Genomic DNA, 17,633 nt, shown 5'->3' on the forward strand with positions numbered 1-17,633 from the left:
ATGCAATTATGCTGAAGCATACTTCATATTGTCTTGTCAGCGTGGTTTTACAGTATTGACTTAGTCAAAATTAGAAAATTAATGCTGAGATTTATTTTCTTATTTAGATACTCTATTATGTACCCACATCTGCCAGGCGTATACGTAGTGTAATTGTCAGTGACGTCTGCCGTCTATGCAGTGGACATCCCAAGCTAGCTCACCGTTGGGGTTCTCAGGCTTACCTTTACTTGCTCAAGGGATACACGACGTAATAGCGAATATAAGTGGACAATTCAACGAGAGTTCGACGCATTTGCATGCACATAGGGATAGCTTTTGAAAGAACCGAATATTTTAGATCACTCCTGACGAAAACCCCGAAAACGCGAGCACTTTGAAACTTGGATTCCGTCAGGAGTGACCTTAAAGATACATTTTTAATTATATTTAATTTTTTATTTGATATTCCTGGGTTTTGAATTAGTGGGAGGAAAGGAAGGGTTGCGGCCTTACAAAGTTGGTCGACATTGTCATGCTCCTGCAACGGGGTTTGAAGGAGCTCCTCCCCGGCTCCGCTAGTGGATTGCTAACCGGGCTGACAGTGGTTGGTAGTTTGAAGCGACTATGCTTCTCCAGGTCCTCTGGATAGGTTGCCGACGAGGCTGTAGTCTTGGACACGTGGGAGGAGAGGGCTCGATGACTCGTTGTGTCGTCTTTCCGGCTCCGCGATGTAGGCAGCCGATACGGTCGTAGCGTTAGACACGTCGTGGGCGGAAGCTTAAGGGTTAGTTCGAGATTTGTTTCCAGTCCTCTTGGGGAACGCAGCCAGCCATCTGCAGCGTTGAACACATAGGCGATTTGTCGAAGATTTTTCTCGCCTTCACGGAGTAGCCGCCAGTGATCTGCAGCGTTGGACACGTAGACGGGGGGGGGGTCTTGAAATTCTCTTTGATACACTATCACGGCCTCAAAGGGCAGGCAGCCGACGAGGCTGAAATGTATTACACGTGGGCGGTATGTAGAAGCTCTCTTGGCTCCACGGGGATGCCGCCAGTGATCTGGAGCGTTGGACACGTAGACGGTGGCTTGAGATTCTAATGCACTTTGACAGCCTCAAGGGGCTGGCAGTCGACGAGGCTAAAATGTGGGACACGTGAGCGTTTTGTCGAAGCTCTGTCTCGGTTCCGCAGGATGAGCCGCGATGTTGAAAACTGCGACGATTCGTGATTTTTTGAGTTTTGTTACCAGCTCGGTGGGATAGACAGCCGGCGAGACGGTAGCGTTTAGCACGTGGATGCAGCTTGAGAAATAGTCGAGGTTTTTTTTCCGGCTCCGCGAGACTCACGACGCACTACGGGCTTTTCTATCGGAAACAATCCTCCCGACGGGTAGCAGCCATTCCCCGCGCACACTCTTCAATATTCGGGACGTTCTAGGCTCCCTTCACCAGCACGATAAGTCCTCGCTAAATCAACGCTTCACAAGGATCTTCTTTTACAGCTTTTCTCCGGTTAATCGAGAGGTCTGTACCCGATCACAGTCAAAATACGACTCCTCGACTAGTCCACGATCTTTTGCTCGGCTCCCTCGATTTTCTCTTTCTCTGCACCCCTCCTTCAACGTTTGGCTTCGATATAGCGGAAATGGTGTTGCCGCCTTTCTTTCAATTTTGCTCCAAGGGCCGAAATAGGGAGAGGGGATAGGACAGTGGGTACAGTTTAACTAGGTGAAACGCCTCGATATTGTTTCCTATGTGTAAACTGCCGTCATACGCATATTTGTCCCATGTTTGCTGAGATTTCCTATGTACATGGGACAGTTATGTGTATAACGGCAGTATACATGTTATGCAAATATGCCGATGGTTCGTCCATTGTTACTATATTCGGTAACAGTAGATAGAGAACTAATATTACTAGACCAACATTTGAAAAGGGCGTATCAGCCAAAATTTATTCCTTCTTATTCTTCGTCCACATAAATTGCATACATTTGCTCACTAGAAGAATCCTGTGCACCTTTCTAGAATGCACAAAGATATGTAGTTCAGATTGAATTTCACAGACCCATAGTCTTATATACAATCAGCTCGACAAACTGATCTATTTTCTGCGTGTCCTTGGCATGTGTGAACAGCTGTTATGGTCAGTATAAGCTGAAAGCAGTCATAAGTAAAAAACTTTTAGAAATTTTAATGATCGTTCAACCCGTCTTGGATTTTTTTTTTGCAAATTCTATGCGAAGATCTAAAAATCCCCACAAATCTGCAATGTTCCTTACATATTGTGCAAATAGTCAAAGAAAAGCTTATCAGCTTGATTTACAGTACACATCGTAGTTGCTAATCATGATTGGCCGAGAAACAGCAAATATGCACAGCTCACCAATTAAATAATATTCTTGCGATACAAAAAAGTTATTCTTATTGTATACTTGCTTCGGAGTTTCCAATTCATGACCAATAACGAAGCTAGTCACGTGCTTATAGTCAATTTAGGAAAATTAGTTTAACACTGATTGTTATAAGAAATCGAGGAATGCTCTGCATCTCCGTGAGCGCTACGGGAAAGGATCCGTTGGCTAGTTGAGAAGGTAATTCACGTGAAACCCCTTGATAAGCGACAAAATATGTATTGTGAACGAAGTTCTTCTGAAAACAAGAAGACGAAAACTGTGTTTCGAATCAATCCAACGCAAGACCAATGTGCTTCGTTTAATAATCTTCTACAACACGATCGATTCCGCACTAAATAAATTTGTACTCTTCGATGCAGACATAAGTTTTATCACTTCGCGTTCTCCCACACTAGCTGGCGTGATCAGCATCAACACTATCGATTGTACACTTGTTCGATTGCAAGTTAAACGATTGCGAGTTAAACGAATTTCTGCTACGCGAGGTAGATTTGTATTACTTCGCGTTCTCCCGGACTAGCTGCAGTCCCATGACCAGCAGCAACACGATCGATTCCGCATTGTGCAAATAGTAAAAAAATATCACAAAATTTAAAATTTAATCATGGAAACACTGAAGACGTTATATAGAAGAAAACTACATGCATATTTGTCGACTAAGAATGGGGTTATGTAGTAAGCATTAATAGAAAAAAATTGTATAACAAAAAGTTTTAAAAACAACTTAACAATTTTGTTCAGCGGCGCAGCCAAAATTTTCGATAAATTAAAGTATGGTTTAAGTTTAAATTTGTTTTGAAATTCCGCGGAATTCCGTTAAATTTCGTTAAAAGCTAGTTTTTTCTAGCGATTTTTTTGTATTTTTTCGAAACGAAACGAAATCAAGAAATCAGATTTCGCCATGCTCAAATTCCGCGAAATTCCGCGGAATTTCGTTTCGAACCACCTGAAACGAAATTTTTCGAAATACCGCATATGCTTAGTTTGTATTAAGAATGTTCTGAACACGTACTCCTGAATGCCGCGGAAAGAGTAATGTTTGATGGCTCATAGAAAGGATTGTCATGTTTTGACAACTACAATGTAGCAGCATAGCGAAAAAATAGTACATCTCAGTGCCCCTTTGTTGACAACTTCATCTTATTTAACTAAGTATTTCTAGTCTCCTGGATTCTCCAGAATAATGTCCGTTACTTCCTCTCCATACCCATAGCCTCCATATTTTGAAGACCATGCAATATACTCAAATGTCAACTTCTAGGAATACTTTAAGCTTCGGTTGAACCGCATTATTTTAAATCGCCAGTAGAAGGCTACAAATTATGTGAAATGACTATTATCATCACGTGCGAAAAGTTATTAATTGAATTAGTCATACCACTTTACAACGATCGTCAAATTCCGGCCCCAATAGTAGCAATAAACCTCAGTCATATTATCAGCTTCCAGCAATTTTGCGTACACCTCATATCTTATCACCATTGACTTTTTATCGCAATCGCCCAGGTAAGCAAACACTACGAACATCAAAACATTTCGATCCATTCTACCGTGGGGCTGTACACATGTACTTACATGGCTAAACTTGGTGGCAATCTTGGTGTGCTCCTCCTGGTACTGCTTTCGCACGCGCCGCTTGTCCTGGTACAAGTGGGCCAACTTGTCCAGGCAGACCGACTCCAACTGTTCGGCGTTGGCTTTGATTTGCTTGGCCGTGTGCTCCAGCTCTTCCATGAAGGTCCGCCAGGCGCGAGTGATGTGACTGCCTGTGTAAGAAACGCGAGAAAAAAAAGCTTTGATAAATTTTATTCGAATCGACAGGAAATGGGTTTAATCTGCAAAACTGAATGTGTGTCAGGACAGCGCGTTAACTTGCAAATCAAGAGGTTTTTGCAAAATATTTAGCACTTCCAAGTAAAGCTGATATAGGGTATATGGCTCAAACATTGGTCCAATAAGCCACGGTTGAGCACATTTATCGTTATTGATCTTCATATATTGCAGTTCAAACCAGAAGTATTCCACCAGCCGGCTTGCTTACTTTTGGTTTTGACCTAAAACAGCAAAAAACGCAATATCTCATTTAAACCAGCGAAACTCTCGAGCGAAATGAACAAAATGTCGACAACAAGATGTTTTTATGTACAGGTGATCCGACTTCGTCAGTAGATGGGAATAGCCAGCGCGGGGGGGAAACATAAATTTCCAGTGCAAAACGTAAATAAAAGAGCATAAATTCCATACAAAAATCCAAGATGGCTGAGTTAGGGATATTGACAAGTCAGAACACCCTCCAATAAATGCATCCTGGTCGACACCATTGTCCCTATCAGGTGGATGTTTGTTTAGCACACTTGGGACGAGTGATTGTTGATTTCGAACATACGAAAGATAAAGATGGGTTGCTGTCTATATTACAAGCCATTTTGCTTGCGTTGAATAAAGACCAGCATACAAAAAAAGGGGAAAATCAAAACATCTTATTGAGTGTGGATTCTAATTGGTTGTATGTAAGATACTACCACACTGACTGCCCTAGCAGTACACATGTTCCACATATGTATCTGCAACTTATATGTGATCAGATTCAGTCACAATCAAGTGGCTGCAACCTATTTGGCTAACTTGTGCTGCTCAGGAGTGAGAGTGCGTTCTTGATTCCCCTGCTATTGGGGTCGCTTACCAGAGACAACCTAAGGAAAATCCTATTATATGATTCAATTATTTTTTCAAATATTTACCATATTTGCAAGTGAAGATGTTTAGATAAGTTCTAGCCCTCATTTTTTGCCTTCAAACAAATTACATATGTTAATTATTGCCTGCCGCGTAATTTTGACTGCTAGTTGGAGTCATGGCAGTTATGCTGCTCTCGCAGTGCGATACTCTCAAAGATTTTTTTTTCCAAAACGTAAACAATGCTTTGGTATCTAATGCTTTGGTACCTAATGAATAACGCACTACTGATGAAATCCGATAATAAAACTTATTCTAAGCAATTTCTTGTTTGGTATTTTGCCTAAACAGTAAGAACTCTGTCAACTACCTGATATTATTACGTGGAAACTCTTCTAGTATACTGTCCCCATGCAAAACCTCATATTGGCCCTTGGCCACCGGAGATGTTTCGGGTTTTCCGAGGGTATGTTAAAATGCATTTTTTCTTCTGCTTGACATCTTAGGTGACGTTTACTGCCATCATGTTTTATGCTTTCTCCAGAAACTAGAATTAATATGCTAAGAAATGCTGGCTGTAGATAAATAATTCGTTAGGTATACGTAGAGATATGGCCATTTTCGTGAAAACGGTTAATTTTCCTATGTTGCCAATTTATTTCTATGTTATAGAGCTTGATAGGAAGCGCAGTGTAGGTAAATATTAAATTCTCAAATCCCATCAGAATCATGGCCAAGAGAAGCGCTCATGATTCCTATCGCCATTTGCATCATTGCATGATTTTTAAGTGTATAAACGCCCGACTGGTGGTCTATAGTGACTCCCTCCTCTCGAAAATGTTATCTTGCCGCGATGGGTGGGCTTTTGCCATTAGCATTGATATGGCAACCAAAGACATATCCTGTCGTGGTGATATCACATGTTGACTGTTTTTGTTTGGTGCCGCGTCACATGTCTGGCATTAACGCACTGATTTAACGCATGTGCATGTGATCCAACGGACATCATGTCTTGGAGCCTTTAATGCTAGACCTACATTTGAAAAGGGCGTAACAGCCAAACTTTATTCGTCCTGATTCTTTGTCCAAATATATAGCTGAGTCTTAGTCACGCTAACATTTAGCTAGCTTGGCATTTATTGAAAAACAAAGTATTCAAGACATTCGTAGGGAATCGACTGCTGGATTCATTGAGTAGAAGTTTTTTCAAAACTAGGAACGTGGTGCCAGATTTATTTTGTTATGCCTCACTTCGAAGAGCAATAATAAAAAATACCACACATTATAATGATGGTATATGAACAATCTTTTAACGGCTTCATCCTTGATAATGTTTACTAATAGATAGGCAATAGGCGTGATGAAGCTTTACTTTGCCACCGAAAAGTGAATCCTATAGCTGATCTTGATTAGAACTTAATAGATAATCACCGTAATTAAACAACGATAAAGCTACCTGTAAGAACAGTTTAAAGTTATAGGCAACCTTGACAAAAATATAATAGAATAAACTAAATTCTTTAACAGTTTTCACTTTTACATGATACATCTTACATTGAGTTTGTAGTGTCGACATAGGTTAATGACATTGACGAAACAATGACTTAGGTAAAAACACGCATTCCCTACACCCAGAACAAACAAAGTGAATTAATTTTCATTCTGCATAAATAAAAGTTATAAAATTGAACAGAAATACGCAATATATATTTATATATATATATATATATATATATATATATATATATATATATATTTAATGTGTTCACATAAAGCTAACAAACACCTTCCCCTCGGTTATGTTACCTTGCCGCGGTGGGTCGGCTTACGCCATTAGCATTGAGATGGCTAAAGACATATCCTGTCATGGTGATATCACATGTTGACTATTTAATGCCGTGTTACAATCTGGCATTGACGCACTGATTTTACGGATGTGATTCAACGGACATCGTGTCTTGGAACCTTGAACGGTAGTGCAGTTAAGCTGGCCTCTTTCCTCAGTGATAATGATGAGAGATCCCTTCTTGTCTGCAATACTTTTCTGAACGTTCCCTGATAGTGATGAGTCGTAGCCACGCTTAATACTAGCTAGAATAGGTTTATTATAATTGAAACTGTGATCAAGTATATCGACATCAATAGGGAATTGACAGTTAGATTCACTGAGTAGTAGTTTTATCAAAACTAGGAACGTGGCACCCGTTTTATTTTATTAAGTCTCACTCAAAAGAGTCCTAAATTGAAAATACCACAAATTATAACAATAGTATGCATACAATCTTTCATTGGCTTCACTCTCGATAAATTTTTTTATAGTTAGGGATTAGGCGTGATGAAGCTTTATCTTGCTTCCGAAAAGCGAATCTTATAACTTACCACGACCCATACAATTATAGTTTAAGGCTTCAAGACGATTTAGGGACCATTTTATCATTTTCGCTCAACTCTTAAACTTGCTTACTTACGCTTTAATTAGATTTTTCGTTTAAGCGAAGAGGACCTATAGCGAATGTTAGACAAATAAATGAACTGACAGCTAAACGCAACATAATCTGAAATGTGTAATAGACTTAAACTGAATAACGTAGGAAACATTAAATAACTAAGACAGACAAAGTGATAGGTGAATTGAATGCGGCAAGACGAAATGACACTTCACAAAACATCTGACATAATTAAGACTGATGAAATGCTAAGATTGACCTAGGTTCTACCACAGACGTAAAGATCGACCATAAGACTTCCCAAGCCCATTATAAAACTGAAGCTCATGTAATGTTTTGAAACTTATTACCTGTTGAATCTTGTTTGAAGACGATTCCGATGCTGTATTATTAAGACTGACTCTTGCGAATTGATCAGTTAAAATTTTGAACGAACTTTTTGAGCTTCTTTTGTTTGATGGTATTGGAAATATACTTCAAACGCTACTAATGGGGAAACTATTAATTTGAAAAACTACTCCGGCACAAGACCTAACTACTGCACACAATGTTCAAGTGGCTATCATAGGCTAGTGGCCATTGTGGGTCTGTGTCCTAGTAGGGGGAACGCTACCAGGTAGCTCCAACTGACACCATCAAAAAATAAAAATAAAATAAACGCCCGACTGGTGGTATATAGTGCCTCGATTGTATGTGAAATAATGGTGAGCGCATAATTGTTTCTTTAGCTTAGCAAAAAATGAAGGGTTTTTGCTCAATATTTGCTTTGCAGCTCGATAATGAATAGGGTAAGACGGTATAATGCGCCCCACCTGGCCAAAACGCCCCCCTTTGATTTCTAGAAAACTATAACTAATTAAGGGTCAAAATCAGTTGGTACCTATAAGTATTTGTAAACCCATCATACTATGTGAATGTGGTAGTATTTTTGTATAACACAATGAAAATAATAGCAAAATACAAAAAGTTACAGTTTTGATGTAACTTTTCATGTCTGTTTGCTCGACATTCTGGAGCGACTCTGGCATACTGTCCGCAAAACTTGCACTGGAACACTCAGTTGGGCAACAAAATAACTTTTCTCAGTGGTTAATATGATATAAAATTGCTTCCATCTACAAAAATGTAACGATTTTCGAAAACATGTTTCACTGGCCAAAACGCCCCAGTGTAGGCAGGACGATATGCCCTTACCAACTGGACACAAGCGCAGCGAGCCTGCAGCAGTTGCTTCCAAATTGTATGGAAAATATTGAAATGTAATTCACACCTGCTTAAATGGACGTATGTTGGTTTTTTAATGTCAAGAGCATAAGGATTTGTAGCCTTTTTATTATGGGATTGATAAAATACTAATGAAGGGCTATGAAACGTCTTTGGTTAAGGTGGGGCGTATTGCCCAGGCACTTTTTGAAATCCATTTTTTCACTACTTTTCAAAAAAGCTTTATTACGTGTTATCTGTAATATTTTCATATGACTACTCACGGGCAATGCATTTGTGACTTCCTGGACTACCAAAAAACACAAAGTTTGCATAAATTGTGTTGAAAAGTAAAAAGTTATCAAGGAGTTGCCTTAGGGGGGGCATATTATACCGTCTTACCCTAATGTGATATTTGGGACCTTTTGGAACTATCAAATATATCTAAGATTAATTCCTTAGCCGGCCGTAATCCAAGTCGCAAGTTTATTGTTCTTCGTTTCCGATGAGCTCATCATTAAATTAGTATGTAACTACCTGGAAACCTGGTTGGCTACAGCGTCGTTACACATATACCTGGCGTATTGTAGAGCTCCATAATCGTCGGTCTTGGGAGATGTTCCTCCAGTTTCCCCGAACGTTCAGGGTCCCCAGGACCGATTCCACCGTGTGCAGCCAGCGTGTTCGTGTTCTTTGATACAGCTCATGATTCGTGCGTCTGCGCCACACACCATTTATCCCCTCCGAGTTTTGTACGCAGCACTTTTTGCTCGAAAACCCCGAAAGCTTTCGGGTCGGCCTTTTTTTAACGTCCATGCTTCATGTCCATAAATGGCCACTGGTAGAATCAGAGTTTGGACCAGCTATGGCAGCTAATGCACGAACACGGATTTCCAGATAAACTGACACGGTCGATCAAAGCGACGATGGATCGGGTGATGTGCGTAGTTCGAGTTTCAGGGGCATTCTCGAGTCCCTTCGAAACCCGCAGAGGGTTACGGCAAGGTGATGGTCTTTCGTGTCTGCTATTCAACATCGCTTTGGAAGGGGTAATACGAAGAGCAGGGATTAACACGAGTGGTACAATTTTCAATAAGTCCGTCCAGCTATTTGGTTTCGCCGACGATATAGATATTATGGCACGTTACTTTGAGAAGATGGAGGAAGCCGACTGAAGAGGGAAGCCAAGCGGATAGGACTAATCATCAACACGTCGAAGACAAAGTACATGATAGGAAGAGGTTCAAGAGAAGACAATGTGAGCCACCCACCGCGAGTTTCTATCGGTGGTGACGAAATCGAGGTGGTAGAATAATTTGTGTACTTGGGCTCACTGGTGACTGCCGAAAATGATACCAGCAGAGAAATTCGGAGACGCATAGTGGCTGGAAATCGTACATACTTTAGACTCCGCAAGACGCTCCGATCGAATAGAGTTCGCCGCCGTACCAAACTGACAATCTACAAAACGCTCATTAGACTGGTAGCCCTCTACGGACACGAGACCTGGACGATGCTCGTGGAGGACCAACGCGCACTTGAAGTTTTCGAAAGGAAAATGCTGCGTACCATCTATGGTGGGGTGCAGATGGCGAACGGTACGTGGAGGAGTCGACGATTTCCATCAGCTGTTGGGAGAACCATCCATCGTTCACACCGCGAAAATCGGACGACTGCGGTGGGACAGTAACCCGGTGAAAATTGTTTTCGACAGCTAGCCGACTAGGGTGGTCGGTATTGGCCATGTTTGACAAATACCGGTATTCGGTATTTGGTAGAGTCAATACCGGTAATACCGGTAAAATACCGGTATTTGTAAAAATTTCAGTAATAAAAAAAAGTTTTGATTTGGACTTTTGGGCGAAAAACAATACTTACTGACAAACGTTAAACGTAAAAACCATTGCTTGTTGAGCTGAACAAAATTAAACTTAAGTAGACTAAACATACTGAACAATTGCAAGGATCCTGGCTTCTACTTTTCAGGTGAACTCGTTGTCTCTGCTTCAACGATCGCATCACAAATAATATGACGCTTCAAGATCTCGTCCGCTTGCTTAATAAAAGTAGCTCTGGATGTCTTGAAGAAAATGCCTCAATCGTGTCTGATCAACTGCTTCACGGCAGGATAATTCATAAAAGTCAAAAGATCGGCGAGAGCATCGAAAAAGTTGGCAGCAATTTCTGTAGTTTAATTTGATAATTGCCACGTCGAATTCTAACAGAGTACAGAACTCACGGCAGAGTAGTTCCACAGCAGCTTCAACAGGTTCAAGGACTTTAATTATTCCACCTACCCAAAAATATCAACATCATTTGTGTTGAATTTGGATTGAAGCTTCAAATCGATCAAAGCTTTTTGAACGGCTCATAGTGTTGAACTTAATCTAGAATTAAAAAAAAACACTTTAATAATGTTAAAAAAAATTATCATGTTCTTTTTCGAAATAGGAACAGAGATATTTTGCATGTAACATATTTGTGGCTGTTCTGGTAATAGTACCAGTAACTTTTAACTGGAATTTGAACATTTTTAAAATTTTAAAGTTTACTTCATAGCATAACTCTTGCTAATAATAGGTGAATGTGTACCAAATATATTTGAAATGGTGCGAGAAAATATAGAAAAACATCATTTTTCCTTAACTGTTTTTGCTTCTTTCCCCCGGTGTGGCGTTCCTATAACAGTGAACCCCATAAGAAACCAATAGGCATTATTATAGGAACAGAAGCTAGCAAGTACCAATAGCATTTGTCCATGTCCCATATAGCAGAGAAAGCGATTTCGACAAAAAAAAACAGTATTTCAAAGAATCAACACAATTTTTCCCGAAAAGTAGAAAATAACAGCTTTCTGCCAACATATATATCGCAGGAAAAGCATACCTATCATTTGGTACGAATTAAACAATTTGGACCTGTCTCTGTACTTGCTACACAAAATACATACTCATGCAATCAGCAATAGCGGGCTTAGAAAGGCTTTCAATTAATAACTGAGAAAAGGCTAACAGCGTAAGAGATGAGCCAGCCTCGGGCTCAAAGTCTCTTTAAAAATGATTATATAAAAGAAAGCTAACAGAATACTATGTTGAAAAGACATTGTTGTCCATTGAAGAAGAAGAGATGTCACTAATACCACTATTACTGGTACACCGACCCTAGGTGAAAACTATTCAAGATTTTTTATAACGACAGTAAAATTTCAAATACCGAAAATACCGGTTTTCGTCGTCTCTAATACCGGTATTTTCGGTACTCAAAATTAACCGGTAATACCGGTATTACCGGTTTCGGTACTACCGGTTAGACCACCCTAAGCCGACGGACGATGACTTGCGGACCCTCCGTAGACTGCGTGGTTGGCGACGTGTAGCCATGGACCGAGCCGGAAGGAGAAGACTCTTATATACCGCACAGGCCACTTAGTCTTAGTCTGAATTAATGAAATGAATGAAGAATCAGAGTTTTGTATAGAGCAGATTTTATTTCCGTCTGCATGTTGCGGGACCTAAGCTGGTTACGTAATCCGTAAAAGGCCCTATTCGCAGCAGCAATACGTCTTTTCACTTCACGAAAAAACGTCATTGTCACATGTCACAATCGTTCCAAGGTAAACAAATTCTTCAACAACTTCAATCATCAAGCACTACCTCAGCACCAACACCACTAGGTCTTCTTCTATCTCTACCTGCCACCATGTACTTTGTCTTGGTAAAGTTAATGATTAAGCCTATCTTCGCCGTCTCCCTTTGCAGTGGGATAAAAGCTTCCACTACTGCTCTGCGATCGATTCCAATAAGGTCGATGTCGTCGCAAAGCCCTGGAGCATATGCGATTGTGTTCCTCTGCACGCCAGATCTATTAATAGCGCCTTCGAGTGCAATTTTGAACAATAAATTCGAAAGTGCATCACACTGCTTCAATCCGTCTAAGGTCACAAACGAGGTTGACACTTCGTCTGCAATCCGAATACTTGAATTGACAGCGTTGCACTTATCAGTCTAATCAGTTACGCCGGAAAACCATGTTCGGACATTACGTGCCACAGCTCATTTCTTTTCACTGAATCGTACGCTACTTTGAAATCAATGAACAGATGGTGAGTCTACAAGTGGTACTCCCGGAATTTATCAAGGATCAGGCGCAGGCTAAACTTCTGATCCGTCGTTGATTTTTGAACTGAAATCGAGAACGGTTTGGAGTACCATGAACACCTGGTAGATAACTTGGGTTGAACTCGAGAACGCTTTGAAGAATCTTGAATATCTCGTATTCAAGAAAATTCTGTTTGCATGGTGCGCATATTCTTATTGAACCAGGTTGGGCATATATCGATGTAGCGGACATTGCAAAGGCCTTTTTTGATCCGAAAATTGGGCTTGCATGGAATGCATCTACTTATTGGATCAGTGGATACATATCGATGCTTGGGTTGAACTCGAGAACGCTTAACGCTTGACAGAATTAGCTTATAGCTTAGCTTAGCTTGATTGACGGTACACATCGTAGTTGCTAGTCGTGATTGGCCGAGAAACAACACATTTTGCACAGCTCACCAAATTAATAGCTTTTCTGGGATAAGAAAACCATTCTCGCTGTACATGATTTATAGTTTCAATAATTCAAGACCAATAACGATGCCGGCCACGTCCTCACAGTCAATTTAGGATTAGGGGAGGAAAATTAGTCCAACACTCATTGCTACAAGAGACCGATGAATCCTCTGCATCTCCGTGAGTACCACGGGAAAGGGATATTTGATTAGATGATAAGGTAATATATGAACCGGTGCCAGCGAAAGTGGTACATGTTACATTGAGTTATATGCAAAGTTTCTTGACAAATTTAAAGTTTGTTGGAACAAAATGCACATGTACCACTTTTCCTGGCAACGAAATTGCCATTGTGATATATACCAGAAATTAAAAAGTGCATATCTTCAGATTTAGTTGTAAAAAATCACTTTTTCGTTATTCCCTTACTAGACCTTTGCTCACTGAAGCAGTTGGTGTAAAAAACACAAAATCGACAAAAATGGTTTATGTACCACTTTTACTGGCACCGGTTGATATAGGAAGTCGCCTTGGTAAGCGACTTTTTGTTTATTCCGAACGTGCGCGATCGTTCGGCTGTTCGTTACAATGAAAACGCACGCTGGTTAACTTTATTACCAACCGCACTATGCAGAACACAATATTTCGGAAGATCGCGCGATTGATCTGCTGTTCATAACATGAAAAAAAGGCGCACTCGCTTAACGCTTGACTTGGCTTGAATTGGGTACATACTGACAACAAGGACGTTGCAAAACTCATGATTGAACTGGTTGATGTTTTGAACTGAAATCGAGAACGGTTTGGAGTACAATGAACATCTCGTATTGATGAAAATTGGGTATGCATGGTGCGAATATGCTTATTGAATCTACAGTGACCTGCATAATAAAAAGCCCACTTGCCGTTTTTCACACAAAATGGTCAACTTTGGAGATCTAGATCTCGATTGCGTGTGAACCAATTTTGCTGAAAATTTGGCCAGAGCTCAGATATAACTTGAATTTTACCACACCTAAATTTCGACCATATTGATTCACAGGGTAAAAAAATCGCGGTAATACCAAAACGATTTTTTTGGCAAAAAATTGATTTTATAATATCTTAATACCGTGGCAAGGGACATCATGGAAGCCTTGGTTGATTCGGTAGACTATTTTACTCAAACTCCAGGACAATTTGGAGATCTTACAACATCTCAAATGTCTGGATTTGAGATGCAAGTGATAGGGTGATAGGGTTTATACTACGACTGAGGACATCATGGAAGCCTTGGTTGATTCGGTAGACCATTTTGCTCAAACTCCAGGGCAAATTGGAGATCTTACAACATCTCAAATGCCTGGATTTGAGATGCAAGTGAAAGACAAATACTCGGAGGACACAAATGGGTTGATACCGTGGCTGGGGGCATCATGGATGCCTTGGTTGATTCGAGAGACCATTTTACTCAAACTTCAGGACAATTTGGAGATCTTACAACATCTCCTATGCCTGGATTTAAGACACAGGTGAAAGAAAATTACTCGGAGGACATAATTGCGTTTATACTGCGACTGAGGACATCATGGCAGCCTTGGTTGATTCGATAGACGATTTTACTCAAACTCCAGGACAATTTGGAGATCTTACAACATGTCATATGTTTGGATTTGAGACGCAAGTGAAAGACAAATACTCGGAGGACATTATTGGGTTGATACTGCGACTGGGGGCATCATGGAAGTCTTGGTTAATTCGGTAGACCTGAGAGAGAGAGAAGACAGCTCGCTTTATTTACGTTCATCCTAATGTCACCGCGATCCAGTCACTGCGAACCGAAAAAATAAACACTGCGATGCAACTTCAAATGGTCGTAACCAAAATTATTTATTTGGCGATTTATGTTCGCAATTTTTCTTATATCTGCTACAGCGAATTGAACCCGTAATTATCCATGTGAATGATGCCGTATTAAGAGAAATCGGGTTTGTTGCACGTTATGTAGTTCATAACCATTAAAATCAGCTAATTCGAACAAGTTTTTATTGGAGTGAAAAATGTTGTTTCCGACGTTATGAAATGTTACTTTGATTTGTTGAGTAACCTCAGTTTCCACACAAATAAAGAAGAAGAAAACATAATAAATAAACGATCTGTCAGTGAGCTGGCTTCTCTCTCTCAGCGGTAGACCATTTGATTCAAATTCCAGTACAGTTCGGAGATCCTAAAACATTTTAATTTATTATCGCACATGTTTCGTATATAGTTTACATTTATTTTAACAAGTGCACAGTAGACAACATGCTTGAAAACATTTTCTGGAGCTTCATACATCCTGTAGTATGAAGTGGTTCCTAAAGGCACCGAATTATCATCGTATGCATAGTAGGGATGCTCAAAATGTGTTCTTATGTTCCAGGTGATGTCTTTTATGTGTTATTTTATCATTTCCATCATCACTATATGAATAGATATCATTTTTGGTAATAAAATATAAGTATATCTCCAAAATCGCATTTTTCTAAATCCGTTGCTTTACTTCACAGCTCTAGTGAAAATTTGAACACCCCTAGATACAATATTTGACAATATCCAGAAACTAAAAGAGATGGCTAAGAGGTTGGTGAAAAAATTGAGAAAATCGGTTGAAAAACCACTGAGATATAACCATTTGAAAATTTGGTTACAACGATTTTCTGCACGAATGTATCCGCGTAAGTTTTTTTAGCGAATCAATCCTAGTGTTAATTAAAAGCTTTTCTATGTCCGCCATTGCATGAGTAAGTATCTTGTGTGGCAAGTACAATGGATACACTGTATCCAGTCGAGAATGTTTCTCACCCGAAAACATCCTAGATCGGACCGAGAATCGAACTCGCCATCTCCGGATTGGTAATCCTACGCCTTTGTTCGCAATGCTTACTGGAAGCCCCAGCCGACTTTGCAACCAAATTACTTAATGTTTCGGCAGTGCTATGCATTCCATGTGCAAGGAAATTGGAAATGGACATGATTTTTTTTGTAACTCTCATAGTAGCTGGAAGAAGTCATCGGATTATGACTTCGTCGTATGGAACTCCTGAATGCACGCAGTTTAAAGCAACTTCACATCATGATCCGTGGTGTGCAATTTGAAGTATCCTATCTGCCGGCGTGCATTCCGTGCTTGACAAGGAAGTATCAACGTCAAAGGGGTAAGAGCAGCAGATGTGCTGGAACTCGTCCACAGGGTCCATGGAAACGACCTCTATATTAGGCAACAATTAATTGCTCTCCAGTCCCGGGTGGCAATGTGTGTCGTTTGAAAAATGTACTGTACGGGGTGCTGAGGGACATCACTCTACAGCAGGCCTGCCCAACCTTTTCAAGCCACGGGCCAATTTTCAGAATTAACACCTGCTGGCGGGCTATAAAATAATCGATAAAAAATGGGGAATTTAGAAATTTTATTTTAATCTACTCTTAGATATGCTTTAAGGATTTTATTATTGACCAATATCAAAAACTTTTCCCACTCTAAACAAATGAAAACAACAAACAATAGTTAAAGTACCCTGCCTAAGGCCGGTTTTGGGCATTAGAAGGCTAAGAAAAACTAGTTTTCAGAAAAAAGTCACAAGACAAATGCAAAAAGAGCAATAGGGTGGGATTATTGATTTCCCGTGCCCTATTTCATGAATATAAGTGGGAAAATATGGGCCCTCCTTAGCCGTGCGGTAAGACGCGCGGCTACAAAGCAAGACCATGCTGAGGGTGGCTGGGTTCGATTCCCGGTGCCGGTCTAGACAATTTTCGGATTGGAAATTGTCTCGACTTCTCTGGGCATAAAAGTATCATCGTGTTAGCCTCATGATATACGAATGCAAAAATGGTAACCTGGCTTAGAAACCTCGCAGTTAATAACTGTGGAAGTGCTTAATGAACACTAAGCTGCGAGGCGGCTCTGTCCCAGTGTGGGGATGTAATGCCAATAAGAAGAAGAAGAAGAAGAAGAAGTGGGAAAAAATCTGCTGATAAGAATAACAAGAATCTCGACTCTCGGAGATTTCCGCCGGATTGTATTTGAAAACCGGGCTGAATTTCTAATTTTTTATAACGAAATTCCGTGATTCTCGTCCACAAACATGGGAGCAAAATTTGCAGACTAGCTCCTGATGTGTGAACTAGCCTTAAATCTAGCCTTTAATCCGACCAAACTTTTTCCTAGGTTCGAAACTGCCTCTAACTTGATTTTTTCAGTTGATTTATATATTATTTGTTCATATTCATAATTATTCAGAAAGACTTTGAATGATTCTTAAGGTTTCGACAAGAATCAAATGATTGAACAATATGTGGTAAAGCAGATATGAAAAAAACGAATTACCTACTT

General features: G+C 40.1%; 1 protein-coding gene across 3 annotated transcripts in view; it reads right to left on the reverse strand.

The window, feature by feature from the left end:
- The window catches only part of LOC134222632 (tyrosine-protein kinase Fer), a 259,025-nt gene that overhangs the window by 160,098 nt on the left and 81,294 nt on the right, over nt 1–17,633 (reverse strand). For all 3 annotated transcript variants that reach the window (XM_062701793.1, XM_062701796.1, XM_062701797.1), the window contains exon 3: nt 3,973–4,163. In XM_062701793.1, coding sequence (XP_062557777.1) covers nt 3,973–4,163 — 191 coding nt within the window. The remainder of the gene's footprint in view (nt 1–3,972; nt 4,164–17,633) is intronic.

Source organism: Armigeres subalbatus, chromosome 1 (assembly GCF_024139115.2).
Source record: "Armigeres subalbatus isolate Guangzhou_Male chromosome 1, GZ_Asu_2, whole genome shotgun sequence".
Classification (NCBI taxonomy): domain Eukaryota; kingdom Metazoa; phylum Arthropoda; class Insecta; order Diptera; family Culicidae; genus Armigeres; species Armigeres subalbatus.